Source organism: Pteropus alecto, unplaced genomic scaffold, assembly GCF_000325575.1.
Source record: "Pteropus alecto unplaced genomic scaffold, ASM32557v1 scaffold177, whole genome shotgun sequence".
NCBI classification, from domain to species: Eukaryota; Metazoa; Chordata; class Mammalia; order Chiroptera; family Pteropodidae; genus Pteropus; species Pteropus alecto.
The window spans coordinates 11631189-11654267 of NW_006442207.1; the positions used below are offsets into that span (position 1 = coordinate 11631189).

Sequence of the window (23079 nt, forward strand, 5' to 3'; positions counted from 1 at the left end):
GGGACACGGGAAGCGGGAGAAGGAGCCGGAGCCCGGCCGGGATGCGAAGGTGACGCCGCCGGGGGGCGCCACTCGCTTTGTGGGGGAAGATGCTCGCCTACTGCGTCCAAGATGCCACCGTGGTGGACGTGGAGAAGCGGAGGAACCCCTCCAAGCACTATGTGAGTACTGCCCCAAACCACCCTGCGGAGGGCTGGCCAGGGATCCCCGGGAGGGCTCCTGGGTGGCCCCTCGCCCCCTCCCGCTGTTAAGTCCCGGAGCCGAGTGCCCACAGGACAGCCCTCACCGTGGAGTTTCTTGGCATGGCTGCGATCTCCAGGGAAGTCTTTTCTATCCTTCTTCCACTCACTGCCTCTCCCCCCCACCCCCCGTTTTCTTTTTTTGGCTTTGGAATTGGCAAGTGGCTGCCCTTGTCTGTTACAACGGTGAAGTCATCTGTCCGCCTGAGCGTTGATGGATAGTGGGGGGAGCATTCGTCAAACCCTCGCTGGGAAGCTCCGTTGGGAAAGAGCATCTTCCCGAAGGCCCTCCCTGGGAGCTCGAGTCGCTCTGGCTCACACAGACCAGGATGCTTTCCGAGGCTGGCCCTGGGGCATGAAGCCTCGTGTTCTCCCACGTTCGCCCTGGTCTCTGCCTCCCTAAGCCTGGGTTTAGGGGCAGAGGGAAGCCGTCGCGCCCCCTGCCCCACCTCCACCCTCAGCCCTGATCTTTGATTTCCTTCTTAAAGTCATTGTGTCCGTCGGTGTGAGGAGAATTGTGGCTTTTCCTTTTATCCCTCTTCTGGACGTGACCCTTAACCGGGTTCATTTCCTCTGAAGTGATGCTCCATCTCCAGACACGAGGAGGCAAATGTTTGCTGTGCTCTCGGAGGAACAGCTGCCCCTCCCCCTTCCTTCCCTAAACTTAATGAGAATGGGCTAAGGTTGATTGAGCCGAGCTCCCCGGTCTGTGTGACACGGCCCCCTTTCATCTCAGCCAGTCCTGTCTTCCCATCCTTCGCACCTTAGGAAGTAAACACGATGTCCTTGACGCCCGAGGACGCCTGTCTGAGCAGTCTCTGCTCCTGTACTTGAGAAAGAAGAGACAGACAGCCGGCCCGTCCGAAGCAGAAGGACTGCATCTTATTTGCAAATTAGGCACTTACAAGAGCGTTTAGAATGCTCAAAGCATTAATTTTAACAATTAAAGCAGACTGTTAGTTGCTGCCCTAGACTGCTCATTGATCTCTGAAATGCCTTTTATTTCCCTGTTGGAAGGGGACAGAGGTTTGTGCTAATTTCGGCCTCAAGCAATTCTTTCTGCCTTTATCACCAGCTCTGAACTTTGGGTATCTTATAGGAGCAGATGGGCTGGGCTCAGGCTGGGGAGGAGGTAAACAGTGGGGGCTGGTTCCTGACTAGAGAGGTAGGTGCCCATGCGGGACATTCCCTGACATGGTGGAAGAGTTGTTTCTTTTGTGTTATTGGGCTCAGCAAGCATCTTCCTCTGCTTTTCAAGAAAGTTCTTTTTGGAAGACAGCGTCACCGGGAGGTTACCCTGTTCCGGGGACAGATGTTCATTTGCATATTCCAGCACTTATAATCAAGTCAGCCTTCCTAACTTTTTTTCTCAAACGTTGCAGGCTAAGTTTTAGGACGAGGAGTGGCTTTTTTTCCCCACCTCGTCCTCAGTTAAGCTTGGTTTCAACAGATGACACTGTCTTCTCTGATGGCACTCTCTTCTCTGAAACATAGGCAGGTGCTTTTCTGGCTCTTGATTTTAGGTACCATATCAAATCTTCCAATCTGACAAATGATGTCCAAGATTACAGATGCCGGATGTACTGTCAACAAGCCAGGAGTGTTGCTGAAGCGACCAGGGGCCCATTGCAGACAGTATTGAGAGGTGGTTAAGTGCTGGGGCTCTGAGTAACTTTGGGCAAGTTACTTAACTTCCATGGGCCTCCATTCCCTCATTTTTAAAATGGGGGGTTGTTTGGAGAATTAAATGAGGTCATCCGTGCAAAGCACTTAGCACAGTTCCTGGCACATAACAAGTACTCATTAAATGGTAGCTTATTTTTGGTCAGATTCTGACTAAGAAAGCACTTTTGAAAAGCAGCTATTAATGGTCTGGCAAAAAGGAAGATTTCAGTTTTTCAGATTGATAATAACGTGCTCTATGTGAAAAATACAAAAGAAGTCTTGTCCAATTCTCTTGAAATGATCATTTCCTCCCTTTTCACAAAGTGTTTCCCGGGACATCTTTCCATGTAAGAAATCGACATTATGTTATGGGCAGAGAGTAATGTCACTGAACAGATAGGGTCATATAGAGCCACGAACTAACGTGGAGAACAGTTAAAGGAGAAAGTGTTATGTGTTGTGAAATTGTGGAGCTGGCAGGGACCCAAGGACTCATCAGGCTCAACCCCCTCATTTTACAGATGAGGAAACTGACAACCAGATGGGGTCAAGTCACTTGCAACATAGTTAATCACAGCACCTGGGTCTAACTGGTCTCTTGCCCATGGTGTGGGTTTTGTTCATCGACGTAATCTAAATCTAGTTGGGGTTGATCAGGAAGGCAAATATCTGGTGATAGCACAAAGTCCCTACACATTTGGGGCATAAATGCATAGCATAAGGAGAGGTGCCCAATAATAGAAAGTGTCATTGGGGCCAACAGGGACAGGAGGAGCAGTCTGGGGGGAGCTGTGCCTCTGAAGCTTAGGATCTTCTTTCTTGGCCCTTGCACGGTGAACACCACACACCAGAAGGTGAAGTGTTCTGGGCAGGGCAGTCTGGTGGGGGTAGCTGGCAGGATACGCTGTGCCCAAGTCACATATGTTCTGGAAGCCCTCTGCACTGGAGAAACATGCCTTCTTCCCACCTCTTCTCCAGTTTTGGCAAATTGCAGAGCAGAGGTTTTATGGGGTGTGCACGTTAGCTGGAGCTAGCTGATGAGAGGCCTGGCGCCCAAGCAGGAGGGGCTCTGCTGGCTCCAGAACACTGGGAACACACTGCAAAGGTTCTCTCAGGACATCTAGCAAAGGCTGTACTCTTCCCCATGACAAGGGGGAGCTGCCTGGACACCAAGGGTCTTGTGCTTTTAGTCTGTTTATGAAAGGCAGGCATGTGGCCTCCATCATTTGGATGGTGCTGTCAACCCCTTGGCTTCATTCCTCTCTGCCAAGCCCCTGCTTAGGGTGGGGTTAGGGGAGGGTGGGCAGCTGCTGCTTAAGCCAGGCTCTCTGGCATAGAGTTGGGCTCCTCTCTTAACTTTTATGAGCTGCCACTGGGGAGATCTTAGGTAAACTGGATTTGGCCCCAGACCACTTGTATTTTAAATGATCTTGATGATACTGGATGCAAACTGCAGATACCTTCATCTGCAAGTTTTCCACTAGGATTCGAATGTGGGTCCACAGAATTCTTTGCACTCACATATATGTGTAGGTGTATGTCAAGTCATATGGTGGTAGAGAGAAGTTTGTTTATCTAAAGCAAACAAGAAATTATTTGTTTGGATTTGGGAGGCGTTGTGCTTTCACAGTCATTTCCTTTCCTGATTGTTTAATTCAGACAAATACCAGTCATGATCTTCTACAGGACTGGTTAGGGAATGCAAATAATAGCCAGTGTTAGCATTTAGCATCGATGGTGCCAGATGCTTAATGTGCATGATTTTATGTGATCCTTGCAGTTCATTGAATGTACCCTAAACAGTGGTCCCCAGCCTTTTTGGCACCAGGGACTGGTGCTCCTATGAGAATCTAATGCCTGATGATCTGAGGTGGAGCTAGGGTGGTGATGCTAGTGCTGGGGAGCGGCTGCAAATACAGATGAAGCTTCGCCAGCTTGCCGCTAACCTTCTGCTATGCAGCCTGGTTCTTAATAGGCCACTGACCAGTACCAGTCCACGGCCCAGCAATTGGAGACCCCCATCCTAATATACCCTATATGGGGTTGGTTCTTTAATGCCTTTATACAGATGGCTTAACTGAATCTTAGAGATTGCTCAGGGTCTCTCAGTTAGTTAAGGCAGATCTGGGTAAACTCAGGTCAAAGTACTTCAGGAGGAGGAAATGAACCTAAAATGCGGCTCTTCTCCCCAGCTGGAGTCTGGTTGGGGAGACCAGCCTCAGGCCTGCATGGCAGCAAGAGAGCAATGCAGAGTGTTATTTGAGGACTGCCTCACTTTGTGGGACATTGACCTTGTGCTATGGAGGTGAGTGTGTGATGGGCTGTGGAAGGAGGTCACTGTGAGGCTGGAGGAAGGGAACAAGTCCAGGATGATATCTGGTCCCCAGTGATACTTCAGGTGATAAATTAAGGATTGACCCTGTGGAAATAATACATTCTCCCAAGTATTTAGATCGTTACAGATTTTTGTCTTGGTCCTGGGAGCTACGTTTTTAAGAATTGGCCCCAGACCTGTTCATTTCTCAGCCCTTCAGCTTTTCCTCTAAGCCCTTAGGCCATGGATCCAATCTCATGGGAGGAAAGATGTGTAGTTGCAGCATGAAAAGAGTCTTCTCAGGGCCAGTTCCATTAGGGAATGAGTGGTGTTGGGCGATCATGGTTTGAATCCTGCCTCTGGTTCTTCCTAGCTGTGCAACCTGGGGCCAGCCTCTCTGGGCCTCAGTATCCTCACCTGTAACCTCACAGGGCTTGTTGGGAAAATTGACCTGAGATAATTTGGGGTAAAGCTTCCACCTAGTACCCGGCCCCCATCGTAAGCACTCAACACACGCTGGTTTCCATCTTGTGCTTCTGATCACCAAAACACTGAAGTACAGTTAGGACCTGATAGGTGAAGCTGAGAGAAAGAGAAAGGCTGAGGCAAAAGAAGGAAAGCCCAGCTGGTCATAGTCTGATGGGAAATCGGGCTGTGTGCCCCATGGAAAATGCCCAACAAACAAAGAGCAGCTGTTCAGACTGGAGGGCTTCCTGGAACTGACCTAGGGATGGCTTCCTGGTAAGTTGGGAAGGAGAAGGGAAGGAACATGCGTTGCGGGGAGAGGAGCTCCAGAAAGGGCAAGGTCAAGTAGGATCCTAGCCCCAAAGTCAGTACCATCCATGGGTTAGCATTCTTGCCTGCTCGCTCGCGCTCGCGCGCTCTCTCTCTCTCTCTCTCTCTCTCTCTCTCACTGGGTACACACACACACACACGAACAGTTTCTTCTCCTTCTCTGAGGAGGGAAGTGATCTAGGGGTGATTCACAGGTCTGACAAGGCTCCCTACTCATGAAACAGCTAACCACATCCTTCAAGGCCGTTTGAATGGGGAGCATAACCAGGCATTTGTCATGGCCCTTTTTAGAGCAGAGAGAGGGTTTTTGGGGGGCAGATCAGAATTGGAATCACCGTGTGTGGTGGCAGGCAAAGGGGAGGGGAAGGGAAAAATAAACCTATTTGATGTCATGGGAGACTGGTTTCAGCTCCAGAAATATAAGCGCCAGCTGCTGCATTTTCCAAAGAGATATTCCGGGGCCAGCATGAGTTAATGGCCAGTGGAGGCTCTGAATTAGAGGAGTGTTGTTAGGACTTCTGACTTTGGGTTTGCACAGCAGTCCCCTGGAAATTGCCTTCTAATTTCCTCAGCCTGAGTCACTGACCAGACTATTTCTTGGCCAGAAAAAGTCTAACAGGCAACTCTGTTCTCTTTTGCCTCTTAATTAAACAAAATGAAACAAATAATAGCAGTATACATACAGTAGTTACACTTACTCCTCTTGAGTTCTGAGAATCCAGGAAAGGGATAATGGATTAGGACAGGGATCCAGGGAATAGGAAGGACAAGGGGTGTGTGTGGGAAATGAGGTGGAGATTCTGGCTTTGGAAATAGGTTCTGAGCCAGGGCCAGAGGCTTACTCTGCGATGGCAATTGCCAAAAATAATGGAAGCATTCAGTAGGGTGATCGGCATTTCAAGAGGCGGATTCCCAGAGCTATGTGTGATTTCTCGCAGCTGCTACCTGTAGTGGGGTCAGTCATAGGAAGGCAGGTGAATGGAGAAGTCAGGAGCCTGGACAGGAGGACAGAAGGGCAGGAGGGCGAGCCACAGGCAGGCTCCCCTAATGCCCCCGAGTAACCTCCTGGCAAGTCACCACATCAACAACAGGTGCTGAGCAGAGCCCAGCGAGGATGTCAAGATGCATAGTGAGTGAGAACTAACATAGTGTACCTATTATGCGGCAGGCAGTGTGGAAGACACCTTTCAGAGGGGATCTCATTGGAGCTTCAGCACAACCATGTGATGTGGGTGTTTTTTATCCCTACTTTACAGATGTGGAAATTGAGTGTTAGAGGGTTTATGTGACTCAGAGTAATTCAGAGGCAAGGCTGTGATCCTTACCCTGGTCTCTGACACCCAACGTCTGTGAGCTTGTCACTTTCTTCCCCCTTAGAGCTGAGTCGGTGAGAGAGGGGCATGGAAATAACCTAGGAGTCCAGGCAGCAGCACCTGAAAGGCTGTGTTGTCAGAGCGCACCTGGGCTCTCGCATCCCTGGTCTGGAATCCTGCCTCTGCCACTTGCTACCATGGGACCCGATGCAAATTATGTATAGCTCTGTGCCTCAGTTTCCTCATCTGTAAAAAACATAAAGTGAGGCGAAAATTGGACCTCGCTCGTTGGCGAAGGGTTGTGGTGAAGATTAAATGAGTTAATAAATATGAAGAGCTTAGAACAGTACCTGGCACGTGTTAAGCACAACATAGGTATTTGCCACGACGATTATTAAGTTCAGAAGAGGGAGAGCTCTCTGAGAACCGGAGTTTCAGGGAAGACTGGCTGGAGAAGGCAGGCTTCGTGGCGGGTCTTAAGGAGTAATTAGGTTTTGGATAGCAAAGAGTAGGATTTAGAAGGGAAAGGGAGAGAAAGGGCAGGCCAAGAAAGGGAAAAGCAAAGGTACCAGAGGTGGAACGTGCCAAGAAAATGTGGGCAAAACCCATGTGAGAGAGAAGATGAAGAGAAAGGTCAGGGCCAGCTTCTGAGCACCTCAGATGCCAGCTGAGGGAGTTCAGAGTTTGTTGTGTAGACACACCTCTGAACCTTCCTTTCTTCCAAGGATTGCGGGAGTAGGTGAGCTGCTGCCACTATGGGGTCCTTCTGGTGGGTTCTAGAGTTGGGTCTAGGGTTGTTCTTACAGCCGTGGCTGGGAACAGAGCTCAGTAAGGACTGGAATTCTATTTCTAGATCTGCACTGGGGACTCTAGTTGGCAGACGGGAGCCAGAGGGGTCTGGCTGCTTCGTAAAAGGTGATTGATTGCACCATGGAGGTCTTGGGGTAGGAAAGAGGAGGAGGAGGTGGGGGAGCAGCGAGGGGTGAGGTGTTGGCTGCTTTGGGCCTCTCCAGTGAAGGGCCTTGACTGGCAGGGCCCGAAACAGCCACAGCGTGTCACAGTGCCATACTTTCCATCCGTATGCCCCAGCTCAGCTGCTAAAGCACCCCAGTGGCCAGTGAGAGGAAACCCCTTATTCTTGTAGGGTCAAGGGGCTGATACTAAACAGCTTTCTGGGGGCCCGGGATGCCTTTGAAATCTCTGTGTTACCTGAGACAGTCCGCTCACGTCGCCTTCTCCTTCAACATCCCTCTGAACTCGTTTTACTTTTAAATACTGTGCTTCAATGATCTCTTCATGTATTTAACCCCACACACCCTGATATTCTGGTAAGCCTGATTCTTTAGGGAAAACGTAATAGTGAAAATAACAGCTAACATTTCTGAATGTTTTCTCCATGCTGAAAGTTTTACAGAAACTCTTAAAACTGTCCCTGAAATGTGTACTTACTGCTGGCATCGACTTTGTACAGACCAGGACACCGAGGCCCACAGAGCTTAAACGAATCGCCAACCACCACACAGCTGATAGGCTGCATGAAGAGAGGGGCCTGCACGGACCCAGACCTTCGGGCTCCAAAGCCTGCCCTATCGCCACAGAGACCTCACGACTCCTTCATCACATGTTACACTTGGGGAGACTGGGCCCCCAGGGGATTCCACGTGAGGCCTCGCTGGTTGGCTTCTCAAGCCATGTTACCTTCCCCATCTATAGTTCCATTTGCTCTTCGAGAACATGGGCTGATTGCTTCCTTTCTGGCCTGACTTGCAAAGGGGAGGGTGGGTACAAAAGCTGCTTTGGAAAGTGCTGAGCATAGAGAAAATAGTAATTCCCAGATCCCTCAATCTGGTTTTTTAATCATTTGAGGAAGGGGGATGCTTTACAGAGAGGAGCTGTGCCTCACCTCCCCTGAGAAGCCGCACAGCCAGAGATGTTTCAGGTTCACCTTAGGCCCTCCGTGAAGGCAGATTCTAGAAAACCACCCTGGCAGTTACACTTTGCTTCTTTCTGAGCCTATCATTTTTGTGAATGGGACGACACAGAGCTATTTCCAGTTCCTTCTCTCCCTGCTATTACCTGAGAGGAGGAAGTGACATTCAGGCAGCTGAGTTAGCAAAGAGGAAACAGCTGTGCTTTCTGCCCCTCCACGGCTGCTTTCTCTGGCCCTTTGCTGTCATTTCCCTTTGGCTGGTGAGGAAGCCACCCTCCCCAAGCCTGGGTGGAGTCCTGTGGCGGGGTGGGGGCAGAAGCCCTTACTCTGTGTATGTCATTGCGGCATAAATTATGCAGTGGAGCATGTGGGGCCCTCCAACCTGCCTCTGGGATCCCTGGAGCATGAACTTCAGACCTGGTGGAAACTGATCACTCTTATCAGATCTGACAGACACTCCAGGAAGTAAGGGGTGGGGGTGATGCCTGATGCTGGCGGTGTACCAGGTGGGGTAAGGGATTGCGTGGGTGTGGGCTCGTCTGTAGTTTTGCCCATCACTGCATGGTCCCTGGTGGAGAGGCCTTGATGTTTCTCTTTTTCCAGGAATATCCTCACTCAGGAATAAAGGAGCTCGACCTGTATTGTGCATACAGCTACCATGTACTGAATTCCTATGTTGTACCAGACACCGCCAGGCCTTTTACTTATAACCTCTGGTCTTGACACAGCCCTGAAGTTATGCATTTTTAACCCCATTTTACTCATACAGAGACTGAGGTTCAGAAAGCGTAGGGTCATTGTTAGTCAAGCACAAAGCCAGATGTGTTTGGTCCGGTCCCCCAGCCTGTGCCTGTTTTACACTGTCAATGTGCCTTGGTCCCTATCCAGGGCTGCCCCAGAGTATTGGGGGCTTCTGCTGGCCCAACGTGTTGTCCTCCTGTGGAATAGTGTTCTTTGTTGAGAAAGTCTGCCTTGCTGCTTTCGCCCACCTAAGGCTTCTGAGCATGGAGGGATTGTCCCTGTTGTTTGAAGTGGCTGCTTTGTAAACTCTTTCATGGTAGGCCCCATTCCGACCCAGCTTTATTCCGTTTCCTGATGGCCCAGACCCAACGGGCTATTTTAAGGGACTTGCCTGTGTGGGAGAATTTCTTTGTAACAACAGAGAGGGAGGCCTGGCTGGCCTGGCATGGTGCTGGCAGTCCGGCTCTGACAGAGCGAAACTCTTCCCTGAATTCTTCCCTCTGGGCTGGAATTGGTTCATTGAGCTCTCAGCACAGTGCCTGGCACTCAGAAGTGACACAATCACTTGTCAGTGAGGGCAGGGGTTCCAGAGGTGGCTGCCCAGGGTTTTCTGTAAGTCTAAGGCTGGATAGATTGGCAAACTGATCCTTCTCTCGCAGAGTAAAGGTCTATCCTGAAACGAAGTCTGAACTTTGGTTTCAAGCCGGGATTAATTATTTACTTTAGTCATCACTCATTGGCAACTGGAGAAGAGCAGCCTCATTTTCCCCATGATTGCTGGATATGGCAGTTCCCGGGCAGAGGAAGTGGGAGAGTTGAGTCAGAGAAGATGTGAACCCCTTGTAGGTGCAGGCACTGGGTTAGGGCTTCTCTTCCACCGTCTCCTTTAATCCCCACAGCAGCCCTAGCCCATTGTTCCCATTTTCATAGTCGAGGTTACTGAAGCTCAAGGAGGAGCAGTATCTTGCTCTCTATCACATGGGAGTGAATGGTGAGAGCCAGGGTCAGCAACAAAGCCCGTGATGATTCTGCTGTGCCCCCTGAAGATTCGATGGATTGCTGGAACTCCCCTCCCATCCCCCGCCAAATGTTGAGGAGCTGGTTGGGAGTTCTCTCTTTCCCACCTGTCCATAGCTGGAGGCATCTACACGTGTCAAAACTAGCTGCACTTCCTCTCCCCTCTCTGAACTCCGTCAGACTCTGGCCTCCGTGGCCATAGCTCTCCCTCTGCTGTGGGCACCTGTGGGGATCTCAGCCCTGGTGTGTGGCTCTGCTGGAATAGACAGTGCTGAGAGCACTGCCCTGGGCTTCGGAAAGGGAGTGTGGACCTGGAGGGAGGGTGTGCAGCGGCTTCCCCTCAGAAAGCTGAGGACCTGTGGCGTTACAGATAGGTGGCTTTATCTCCGAGAGCTTCCCGAGAGGCTGGGGGCTAGAGAGTGCATCATGTGGGTTTCCAGATAAAACTTCAAGGGTCTGGATTAAACCCCGGGTCATCTGCCCACTCTGACCTTCCCTCCAAGCCCCTCTATTAACATGTGATGCGGTTGAAACTGGTGGCGGAGATAAGATAATAAACCTCTCGCGACTGAGACTGGACCCCTGGCAAGGTCTGGCCTCTATTTTGGGATTCGAATTTTTATTCCCCTTGAACTCTTGTCCAGAGCCACTTTTGAAGGCCCGGCCCTTCAGAAGCTCCAGCTGCTGGGGGTTCTACATCCTGTCCTTGGGGCTAGAAGCTAGCATGGCATCGCAGCTGGGGACAGGGGGCAGTTTAATTAAGAAACGCTTTCAGCCTGCTGCTTGCTCAGGCTAAACTAGGCTCTGGCAACTGGAATAAGCCCCAGCGAGAGCCTCAAGTGCCAGAAGGTGGAAGTCGAGAGCAAGAGGGTGAGGGCCGGGCACCAGTGGCCTCTGCTCCATCGGCTCGGGCTCTGAAACCTCTTACTAGCTTGTTTTACTTGGTCAAATTTCTTCACCTCCATGAGCCTCAGTTTTCTAATCGATAAAATGAGGATGCATTGTAATACTACTTAGCCCATACGATTGTTACTCTGCGTAGTGCGTGGCACGTGACAGCTATTCAATAAATGGCAGCTATTATTACCGTCATTCTCATGGCCATGCTTCATGGTTTTGCTCAGTTTCTGTTGCCTCTCAGACACTTCCAGATTTCTCATCTCACAATATTTCCTGTTGTGAATTTTTACGTTGATTATTTTTACCACTCATTTAACACTTATCAAGAATGGCCTTGGACCGGTGAGCTTTTGGCAAGCCTATGTCAAATGTGCCTGATCGATGGAAAAGCTCCTTGAGGGATGGACCTCGATCTGATACTTATTCATGTTCCTTCATTTAGTCACTCAATTAATCAACCAGCATTTGAATGTTTACTATGTGCCAAGCACTGGAAACAGAGCAGGGCAGATAAAAATCTCTGCCCTTTTGGAGTTTACCTCTGGTAGAGGAAGGGAAACAATAAACAAACAAAAGAGGTAAAAATATGTAGTGCGTTAGATGGGGGTAAGTGCTGTAGAGAAAACCGCATGGTGAGGGACACAGGGCAGGGGTCGCCACGCCATTTTATAGTTTAGCAAGGGCCAGCTCCACTGTCTAGTGACTTCTAAGATCCGAGGGAGTTGTTAGCATGAGGATATTTGGAGCAAAAGTGGTTGAGGGAGAGGAAACAGCAATTGCCAAGGCCCCGAGATAGCATTATGTCTAGCCTTTTCAGGGAAAAGCAAGAAGGCTGGTATGCCTTGGTGACGTGAGCAATGGGAGAGCAGTGGGCAATGAGGTCAGACGGGCAAGGGGGTCAAGTTGGGCCTTGTTATCCCTCCCACTACTGAGCAGTGTTCTTGGCTCAGTAGCGAAGCCTCCTCTTGACTTGCCAAAGATGGAAACTGGCCAGAACACTATCGGAGAGGTTGTTCTGGGGACTATGCTTGGGGTTAGACCCTGGCCCCCTAAGCGGTACTCTCTGGGGAAATGCAGCCTCTCTCAGCAGCATCATGGATAGGAACTCCAGGACCCAAAGGCAGTGCACATGTTAGGGAATGTCCCTTACTGAACATCAGTTTTGAACCTGCTGTGTGCAAGGCACCGTGCTGACAGCAGTTCCTGCAGCTAAGGGCCAGAGGGTGGTCAGCTCCTGCAAAGGTAGCGACCACCACATCTTTTCATCTTTTAACACCACCCTCCTTGATGCTGCCAAAAGTTCTGGATCACGGTAGGTCCTTGATCAATGGAATAAATCCGTGGATGAAGGCTTCATTCTGTTAAAGCCCCTTCCTCCTATCTCACTCCTATTTTTTTTTAAAAGAACCACAGCTTATAACTTACAATTGTGGAAACTGTCTGTTTGAAATTCAAAATCTATTCCTACTGCTAGAGTATTGTAAATCATGTTAAGATTCTCAAGCCAGTCCACCAAAACCTTTCTCATCCACGGAGGGAGTAGACGGAAGTATAGCACCAAGAACCAGATATCTCTAGTTCACCTACTTTATGGGTTAGCCTGGGAAACTAAACTCTATCTGTAATATCCAGGAAAACTTACTTCTAGTATTCACAGTGAGAAGGAACCTTCCCGGCTAAATAAATGATGGTGATGGTGGATGATGACGATGATGATAACAGAACTAATTATGTGCCAGCCACTCTTCTGAGCACTTTATTTAATTCTTAGAACAACCTGATGAGAAAAACACTATTATCATCTTTATTAATGAGGAAATGGAGACAGAGAAGTTAATTTACCAAAAGTCATAGGCTAGGAGAAGGGGTTCAGAGCTAGGTAATGGGGCTCCAGAGTCCTTCAGGAAAACTCTTACTTCCTGGCCTTTCAGGGAATCCTGCCAGCCAGCCTTGCCATGGCCCAGGTTGGCCGTCTATAGACCTTACGTGCAAGACCCTTGTTATTAGGTGTCCACCACCAAGAGTGGAGGTAACAAATGTCAGAGGCAGGGAACCAGAGCCACGGGTGGCAGGCAGGAGCAGCCTTTCTTTGTTCCTGAGGCAGGAAAAGCCATTTGTTCCTGGAACCTGACACCACAGGGGGCGGGTTTGCTGTGTTGGTTGTCTTCCTGGGCCATTTACAAGTCCAGCACTTGGGGGCTGGGGAGGAGGTGGGGAACACTGTATTTGTTAGCGGAGGCCAGATTACAGTGTCTGGCGAGATGTTCCTGACACCTAGACCACTCAACTCTCAGCAAAGCCCAGCAGGTGGCCGGGGCTGTCAATTTATCTGGGAGTGGGACACTGTCCCCTCTTTGCCCTGTTCGGTTTATTGCTGGAATGAGCTGAGTCCTAACTAGTCCTTTCCCTCTTCCCAGGCCCCAAAATAAATAGCAGCTGTTGGCTACATCTTCTCTGTCTACTGCCAGTCTGTCAACAGCCCCTGGCACTCACTTGGCCCTGCGCCATATGAGTTTAATGACAGTGAGGCCTTGGGGGCCCTTTGGCTTTGCCCTACGGAGCCTGCCTTGCCGGCTAGCTGGTGTGCCCTGGCATGCCCTCTCCCGGGCAGCACTGGCCTGTTAGCCTCCCACTGGCACTGTCCCCTCCTGCCCTGCAGTGTGGCAGGTCCTCATGGTGGTCACAAACTTGGGCTCCTGAGTCGGACATCATTTCGGCTCCTGGTTCTGCTACTAAGCTGGTGACTTTGGGCAGGCAGCTTTATTCTGAGTCTCAGTTTCCTTCTCGATAAAATCAGGTAACGGCATCTACATCACAGTAGGTTGTAAGAAGTAAGACCAGTGCCGTAGTGGATCTGGGATGGAGCCACTGAAGCCAGGCTGCCTGATTTGAATCCTAGCTTTGCCACTTGGGAGCTATGTGAGGTCCCGAAGCTCTTCACACTTGTTTCTTCATCTGTACAATGTGGATAATAAACACTTCTCCCAGGCCGGAGGTGAGGATTAAGTAGGTTAATATGTGTAAGGCCCTTAGGACAGTGCTGGGCACAGAGTGAGAGCTCAGTGAATATACTAACATGCTCCCCTTGGCAGATAAGGCAGAACATCTCCTAAAGAATCATGCACAGGTACATATCTGAGAGATACAGATCTGATTTTGAGGTCTATGTGGCTGAGCTAATTTGCTTGGCTTTGTTTCAGGCCTAGATCAGAACTTCCATTTAAGGGGCTGGGGGTGCTGGTAGAACTAGTTATAAAGCAGGACGAAAAGGAGAGCTGGATTTCTGTTCTCCTTGGCGGGGATTCTGCTGATGTGATGTAAGAAATGGAAAGAAGACGGTATGTGGGGCCAGGACTGCCTCCGGCTGGTGGGCAGATCCCCTGCAGGGTCGACCAGTTATCTCTGCTGAGGTGTAAGCCCTAAGATGTTCTTCAATGTGCTCTCTACAACCTCTCCGGTGGTCAGCTTGCTTTGGCTTCTCCCTGGCTCTATGCTTTGGGAAACTCTAGTTATCTTTGGTTTTTCCTTGCATTTACCCTCCCTTTTGGCAAGATTGTACTGGGAACCCCCATTAGAGCATCCAGGCTAAAAAGTCATTATTCTCAAAAAACAAACAAACAAACAAAAAAAACACTTGACCCTAATCATGTTGGGCCACAGTATAAGATGCCACTGCCGGCACTCCCCACCCCAGCTCAGTAAAGAGACCCCCACTCAGGACAGAGCATTTGCACTGTTTCTTCGGGAGCCTGGCCCTTTAAGAGAGGTGGTGGGATACGCTGTCTTGTCTCCTCCATGCTGCCTTTGTCGATTCTTATCCAAGGAAAGAGGTCGATGGCAGTCCTATTCCCAACATTTGAGGATGCCGTCTTCTGATGGTGATGAGATCGGAGCTTGCACTTTACAGAAGAATGTAACACAATAATTTAGAACAGCGGCCCTGATACCAGATTGCCTAATTTCAAATTTCAAATCTACTATTTATTACTATGTGACCTTGGGCACGTGTCACTTAATCTTTCTTCAGTTTCCTCTTCTGTAAAATGGGGATAATAAGTGTGCCTTCCTCATAGGATTGCTGGAGGGATTACATGAGATAATGATGATAAAAGCACTTGTAACAGTGTGGCTTATCTGAGCCGGCACAGCAGGTGGAGTGGGCTTTCGGGAGGTCCAGGGCCTCTGGGCCTGAGGGATATATATTTAGAACCCTTGAGAGGCCCTCTCACTGCATGGTGTTTGTGACAGAGGCATCTCTCATGGAGGTTGTGGCACCTTCTAGAGGAAGGGGGTCTAAAGATTCAGGCCAGCAGGCCCTCGAATGCCTACTCTACCATTTCCTTGCTGGGTATCTGTGAGCGAGTGGCTTAACCCTCTCAGCTCAGTTTCCTCAGCTACCTGTGCCCATGCCTTCCATGCAAGGTCACTGTGAGAACTCGAGACAGCACCCAGCAGTTACTGTCATTCATGGTGGCCCATTTAAACAGCCACGAGGCTTGGCAAGGGAACCAGGAGGATGGTCATTGGGCTCCAGCCTGACTTTTCTGGCTGGGAGCCTTGAATTACACCCTTTTGCATGTCTCTACCGTGGAGAGCGGTCTTTGGGTATTTATTGCAGCAGGGCTGTCCTTCCAGAGGGCGACAGTATCTCTTGCTGGTCCCGGCAGTGTCCCGGGTTGCTGAGCACCTCCCAAACATTATCTTTGCCTCCTAGGGACCCTCCAGGAAGCGATAAATGTCTCCTGCCTGTTTCAGAAATGAAGAAAGGCTCAAAGAAGCATATGACTTCTCTAAGTGCGGAGGACACTGTTGATGTCTCGTCCCATATCCCCTGGGCTTACCTGAGTCACCTGCAGCAGTTTCCAGCAGTTTCCAGCACACCACATGCCAACACACCCCCTGCCCCCCTAACTTTCTACCCTTCACCCCTCTTTCTATCTCACCTCTCTGTGTGAGGGTTTTCTCCAGCCACGTGGCACCAGGGAAGCTTACTCTGCCCAGCAGGTACACCCAAGGAAAGCTAGGGGATTGTCATTCCAGGGGGATAGCCTCAAGGAGTGGGGCGTGGGACTTGATGTCCCAGCCAGCTGCTCTCCAGGGGGAGGATGTTCTGAGGCGAGTTTCAGCCAGAACCTCAGAAGGGCAGTCCCCAGCAGCAGTGGGCCGCAGATGTCCACAGCAGTAACCTGGCCATTAGCATACACTTTCCCAGCCTTTCCCCTTGCCTGGTCTGACTTTCTATACTTCCTCCCTTGGACGTCCTGGCATCATCTCCCTAACAAACAGCCTGTACCCAAGGCCTCATCTCAGAGCCTGCTTTGGGACAGACTCAAACTCTGATAGCAAACTTCTGCTAGCAAGTGGTGGAGCTGGGACTTAAAACCTCTGTCTATGACTCAGTTTCCCAGGCCATGCTGTCTTTCTGGAGGTTTCTGGGGCTCTTGTTATAGAGGCATCAGAAAAGAGCCTTGTTTGATGCAGGTCTTTTTAGGTAAGAAGAGGGCAATTTAAGAATGCTCGATCAATACAACAGCTTTTAAAGGCTCATCAGAGAAGGAGTCAGTCAATGCAGACATGACCGAAAGAAGCTGGGCCTTGGAAATGGAAGAATCCGACCTTATATATACTTGCCCCAGGAAAGAAATAAGCAAACAGGGGACTTAGAGAGAAACAGAAATCTAGTGTCTTTATCCGACACAGGTCAGGCTGGGAGGAGCAGTGTAGACGTCTGAGGAAGCAGGAGCTGGGGGCTGCTGGCATCTGTGCCCAGGTGCAAGGAGACATGTATGAGCAAGACACTGTGCTGTTTGTCGTAAAATTCCTGTTTGCATCTGGCTGATTGTATCTGCTGTAATCAGGCTAGTTGGCAGGGAGTTAGACACTACGAAGGTGAAAGCTTTTTGTGACGTGTTTGAAATTGTGGTGAGACTAGGTGTCCTTATAGACGGTGAAAACATCTTTAAGGAAATAAAGGGAGAAAAGGAAGAATGTGTGGTGTGTTTAGATGTGGGGGGCGTGTGTTTGAGTGTGGAGTGCATGTATATCTGGGAGTGTGTGTGTGTGTGTGTGTGTGTGTTGGCAGGTTTTGGGGTGTGGTGTTTGTATACGTGTGTTGGGGGGGTGTTTATATGTATGTGTGTTTGGGTGTGGTATGTTTTGTGTGTGTGTGTGTGTGTTGGCAGGTTTTGGGGTGTGGTGTTTGTGTACATGTGTTGGGGTTTGTGTGTGTGTTGGGGGGGGTTTATATGTATGTGTGTGTGGGTGTGGTATGTTGTGTGTGTGTGTGTGTGTGTGTGTGTGTGTGTAGCCCAGGCTGTTGAATCATTGTCTATTAGACATATTCCTGGGGCCATTTTTTATCCTTGAGGGGTCCTTATGCTCATGCTAGGGGGTCCAAGAATACTACAATTTTAATATAAAATGGTCTCATAGATCCTCATATATACTTACGACGACTACTGTAAAGTTTTTCCCCAGTGCCTCTTTGTGTCAGATCTCCTTTAACCGTCATAACAGATCGTGTTACTCCCATTTTCTAGGCAAGGAAACTGGGAATCAGAAAGGTTAAGTCCAGTTATGTCACTTAAGGTGACACAACTCATAAGTGGCAGAACTGGGATTTGACTCGCCTCAACTTCAGCCCCCTCCTGCTTCCTCAGTCCGTGCAGGGTAGGCTGGTAGGTAGGGTTCTACTGTGGCTTTGCGGGTGCAGAAAGGGCATTACTTCTAGCTTTAGCGGAAGCCACAAGGAAGAAGCGAAGGAGCAGGAAGCCTGTGAGGCTGGGCTGTGTGAACTAGGCTGGTGTGGGCAAGCTGGGAGGATCTCATTCCAGGAAATCGTTGTTATGACCCAGAATGGGACAAAGGTGGAGGAGGGACTACAAGAAAGCAAGGGAAGAATTGAGGAGGGACTGGGAGGAAGTTAGAGAAATCCTTGAGTTCATCCCCCGGGTTTCAAGAAGATGCTGTAAAAATTTTAGTTGGGTAAGGAACCTTATGTCTAGTTGTAATCCCCCAAGAACAACCATCAGTCTCTTTTCTGTTTGTTATTGTGCAGAGGTTACCTGTCCAGGTGTGTGGGGGTGGGGCAATGCAGATCTGTTGTTATCTGTTAAGTGATTTAATGTCTAATAAGGGGATGAGCAGAGAAACAGGCCTTTCCAGTCTGGATTCCTGGAAGGAACAGAGAGTGGACATTTCATTAGTGTGAGTTCTTGGCAGACAGAGGCAGTGAGACCATGAGATTGCCTGGGTGCTCCCGCCCATGAGAACTCACGTCAGGGAGTGGGAAATCCAACCAAAGCTACAGTCCCAGGCTGACTGCATGGGGCATTTGGGATTTACTCGTGGGGCTCAGATACCCTTTGGTTCCCAGAGCTGCTAGGAGAGGGCCCCCTGGTACCCAGCCAGCTTGGTGATTCCAAACACCTCTTCCAGAGCAGACAGTTTCTGCCGGTGCTCCCAAAACCTGAAAGGGTGACCTCTGCCCCTCCTCCCCCCATGTGACTCTAACAATCAGCCAAGGTGAACCCTGGGAAGTAGGTGGACTCATGCAAGGTCACCTGAGCAGGAGGAATTTTCAAAAGCCATCCTCTAATAAGTTCCCAGCCTTAATACTATTAACATTAGGTGTTAACCTAATACAGTATTAACCCTTGTGGATTTGTTGGGCTCTCTGCTGGCTTGGATTAGGATGTGGTATGGTGCAACAGTTACAGACATGTCTGAGTTCCCTACCGCCATGTGATTTGGGGCAAATTACTTAATCTCCCCAAACCTTAGTTTCCTCATCTGTAAAATGGGGATAATGAAAGTAGCACAAACACATCGATTGGTACCTGGCATAGAAACAATATTAAGGTAAAAACACAGGAAACAGTGGGAGCTTGGTCCCCTCTCCAAGCTCCCTGAGTGATGGCAACGGATAGCCCACATCGATGCCATTAGCCCCCTCCCTTTTGGGGAACAGCTTTATCGAGCTGTAATTCTCATACCATACAGTTGACCCATTTAAAGTATCCCATTCACTGGTTTTTAGTATATTCACAGAATTGTGCAACCACCCCAATTTTAGAGCATTTTCATTACCCCCCTAAAAAAGTACCCTTTAGCCTTCACGTCACACACACTCCTCTGCTATTGGTCCCCAGTGTTTCGCAAACCACTAATGTACTTTCTATCCCTATGGATTTGCCTATTCTGGATATTTCATATAAATGGAATCATATTCTACGTGGTCTTTTGTGACTGGCTTCTTTCACTAGCATAATGTTTTCAAGGTTCATCCACCGTCAGCTCTTTCGATGGCTTGTAGGGTAAGCCCGATTCATTCCCTGTGGTGGCTGTGAAGCCCTGGGCAGAAACCCTCACTGTGGCTCTGGTAGGACTGGCCCAGGGTCCAGAGTGCAGGGTCCCCTGTGTAACATGTGGATTTTCTCCCCTTTCCTACCACCTTGAAGCTGACTGAGGCAGGTCTTTTAGGAAAATGTTGAACTTGTCTGCAGTTTATTCCCGTTACTTCCTCTGGCCTGGTTTAGCGACGTGGGGGAAGGGTGGAAACTGCACAAAAACGTTTAGTGATCTGTCCCCCAGGGACTCTCTTTCCGGGAGGGGATGGGGAGAGAAACAAAAAAGCATCTTTATTTGTTTTTAATGTTGACTAACTCCCAAGCCCCCTTACCAAGTTCTGGTGAAACTTGCTGGGTTCCTGGTCAGGCTCTCTTCTCTCGAGACACACAGGGTCATGGGACTTCTCTCTTGGGGGCAGTTCATGAGGAAGTCGCCAAGTGCTGTGTGTACGAAGTCAAATGGCATTGACTTCTCTAGCTAGAGCTGGCCCAGTGCGAAACTGGCGACGCTGTTAGGAGGTGCTCAGCTGCAAGTAACAAAATCCCATCCGAAACTAGCTTAAACCATAGGGAAATTTATCATCTCATGGCATCGTTCACGGCATTATAATTTTTAAAAACTATCCCTCTATTAATGAGCATTTATATTGTTTCCAACTCTTCTTTTTGGCCATGGTAACAGTGTTGCCCTAAAACATCCACCTATGTCTTTGGGAAGCAGGGCTACAAATTTCGTAGGATACGTGATTGAAGTGACATCGATAGATAAGAGAGTCTGGGGTTTATGTCAGGTAAAGAGCCCACCTGGGATGGAGCTTATCTGTTCACCATCATGGCGGAGTTCATTATACATGAGGAAAGTGTAGCATCCACAGGGCGGATTCCTTTGGAGTGGACCTCACTGCTGCTATCTACGTCAGCTGGGAAATTATTTTCCTCTTTTTGCTCCTTTAGCCACCACTCTGGCTCAGGCCTTCGGTCCTGGACCCTTGGAGCTCCCTAAGGGGTCTCAACCCTGCAGTCAGTCAGCCTGGCAGACCCATCCCAGAGTACCTTCTCGTGGTACTGCCACTTTGGTTGAGTCATTTTCTTTCTCAAAAATCTTTAGTAGCTCCTTCTTGCTTGGCAAATTAAATTAACCTCTGCTAGGAATTCGGGGCTTCAGTAGGGTGGGAGGACCAGTTGGGGAAATGACATCAAAATCGCTTGGACAAGGGCTGCAGTGTAATATTCCGTCAATATATGCCGATCCGGCCCTGTTTCCTGGCCTTTCCTTCTCAAAAACTTGAGTCGAATGCTGTTTTTTTCTCACATCAGGTGAAGGAAATTAAGTTCATCATATTTTTCAGTTCATCGCCCATTATCATCATTGCAAAACCCTCCTCCTGCTTTATTTTTGTTTTTCCCTTTCATTCCTAATCCTCACTACTATCCCTTTTTCTCTTACGCGCCCAACTCTAACCTGTTTAATATAAACCCCTGTATCCTCAGAATATAGGTTGTGCCGTTCGTGTGTGTGGTTTGTCGTCTGCATTCATATTGTGCCATAGATTTTGTTTGGTAATTTCTTTTTTTACTCAATGATACGTTTATAAGATTTATTTACATTGTTGTATGCATTTACTTTGTTGCTTTTGACTGCTGCAGAGTGCTCCATACTGGCATCCACCACACTTCACTTATTTACTGCCTCTCTCAATGACACGGAGGTTGTCTCCAGTGCTCTCTACTGCGCACACTGCTGCAGGGAACATCCCATACACGGCAGCCTTGGCAGACTGCAGAGACTTTCCCAGTATGTATACCCAGGAGGGGTAGCGCTAGGGCACACGGCAGACACAGACTTAGCTTAAGTCAATACTACCACATTGCTTTTCAGAACGGCTGTACAGTTTATACACCTACCAGTGAGCCAGGGTTCCCATCTCCCTACATCCTCACCAACACTTCGTATCATCCAGAAAAGTAGGTCATTCTCCTCTCCCTTCCAGAGAGGACCTGCCAGGCTGTTGGAACTTTTCCCGAGGTCCAGTGCAAATTGAGGTTGGAAGACACAGTACATTTTAATGTTCTCCATATCATTTCTTCTTGGCCTATCTCCCTTGCCTGTAATGAAGGTTCTTTTCATAATTCTCTCCCTAGTTCTCACTAATGGGACCAGAAACCTAAAACCTTCCTCCATTATCTTAAGAACTCAGCCAGCCTTTCAAAACTAAACCTCCTTTGTTTCTCAGCTTAATCTGAAATAAGCCCCTCTTATCTTGTTTTCCCCCTTTGCTCGGTGCCTCGAAGCCTCACTGGCCATTCTTGGGTATCACCCCAGGAATGGCCCTGAAAGGTGTTGCTTCACCTGTGCCTGCCCGTGGTGGGGGTGGGGCTGCAGACCTTCCCCGGATGTTACTCCCATCACGGAAGCCAGGTTTAGGATTTAGCTCTGTTTAAATTGTGGCCTACAGCCTTGTTTGCGAACGGAAATAAGTTGGGCTTATTTGCTGGGGATAATTATAGGAAAAGGAATCCTACATAATACTATCCAATGTTTGGCTTGAACCGTTTGATTGATAATTATAACTGTCCTATGACGGTTGCTAGAGTGGGCTATTGTTAAAGTCTCACACCTCCTCTTATTCCAGTAAGGTATAAATGTGGCTTTAGGTCCTATGTGAGGTACCTGTTGTGTGTTTGCCTTATTTCTCCAATTACACTCTGAGTGCCCCTCTGCACCTCCCCCTCCCCCCACCGCCCACCTTGCTCCACAGAGCTTTGCACTTAGCAGGTGCTCAGTAAATACTTGTTGGGTGGTTGACACAGGATTACATGTTAATCCATCATCTTCAAAGGCTAGAGCCAGACCTATTTTAAAAAACAAACAACCCTTCCTTTAAAAAGTGGCATTACCTTCTTACCCTCACAGATGTCCGTTTTCATCTCATTTGTTGCTTTTGGGGTGGGGGCTCATGGAGGAGTGACAAAGAGAGCCCCTTTAACTTAAATTAATAAGTCACACTCTTCAGAGAAGATTGGATGCCTGAATGTGTCCCAGAAGTGGGTTGGGAGCACACAGTCTAGATATTTCCTCTGCTTGCCCCCCACCCCCACCTGCAGGGCTTACCTCCCATAGCGGTGTGTGGTGTCCTGCAGATCACCATTATATAAACAGTCCCTTGAAAACACAACATAAAAAAAAAAAATTCCGTCTATGTATTGTATCAAGAGAGCTAAATATTATGAAAAAGGCCAAATATTTCCACTGTGTTAAGAAAATAAGAACCCGCTGCATGGAACTTCCCACTCAGTGGGCAAAAGATGTGGTGGAGACTTCAAAAGAAGGAGGAACTATCAAGACAGTATGAGCAGCAACGGGTGACTGCTCCATTGAAAAAAGAAAGTGTGCGTGTGTGTGTGTGCATGTGTGTGTGTGTGTGTATTCCATATGCCGCAGCAGAAGTTGTGACAGCGCCTTTTACTGGGAAATAAATTAATGCACCAGTGTGTATACCATGGCTCACCCAAGTAGTGGTCCAACTGTGACTCGGGCTGGGGTGAGGTTGTGGGGTGGGGGGTGGGGGATTGCAGAACAGACACAGTCTTTGTTCTCACAAGACCTGAAAGGCAGATTTTCAGGAAGAGACTCCTCATCCTTGGTCTCAAATGAAGATGGACACTCAGGCGATAGGGCTGATGATGGTTCTAGCAGAGGCCCTGCCCTTGGTCTCCAGGCAGTGTCTCAGCCGGGAGGGGCGGGGGCCGTCCCAGATGTGGAATATCTCAGTGACATGATTCATTCTGGGTTCTCTAGCCCCCCTCCCTTCACCAA

At 49.1% G+C, this 23079-nt stretch overlaps 1 protein-coding gene across 1 annotated transcript in view; it reads left to right on the plus strand.

Moving 5' to 3' along the window:
- The first annotated feature begins 6 nt into the window (after nucleotides 1-6).
- SH3PXD2A (SH3 and PX domains 2A) overlaps nucleotides 7-23079 on the plus strand; it is a 214242-nt gene continuing 191169 nt past the window's right edge. The window contains 1 exon segment of the mRNA XM_025039155.1: nucleotides 7-161. Coding sequence (XP_024894923.1) covers nucleotides 90-161 — 72 coding nt within the window. The 5' untranslated portion in view covers nucleotides 7-89.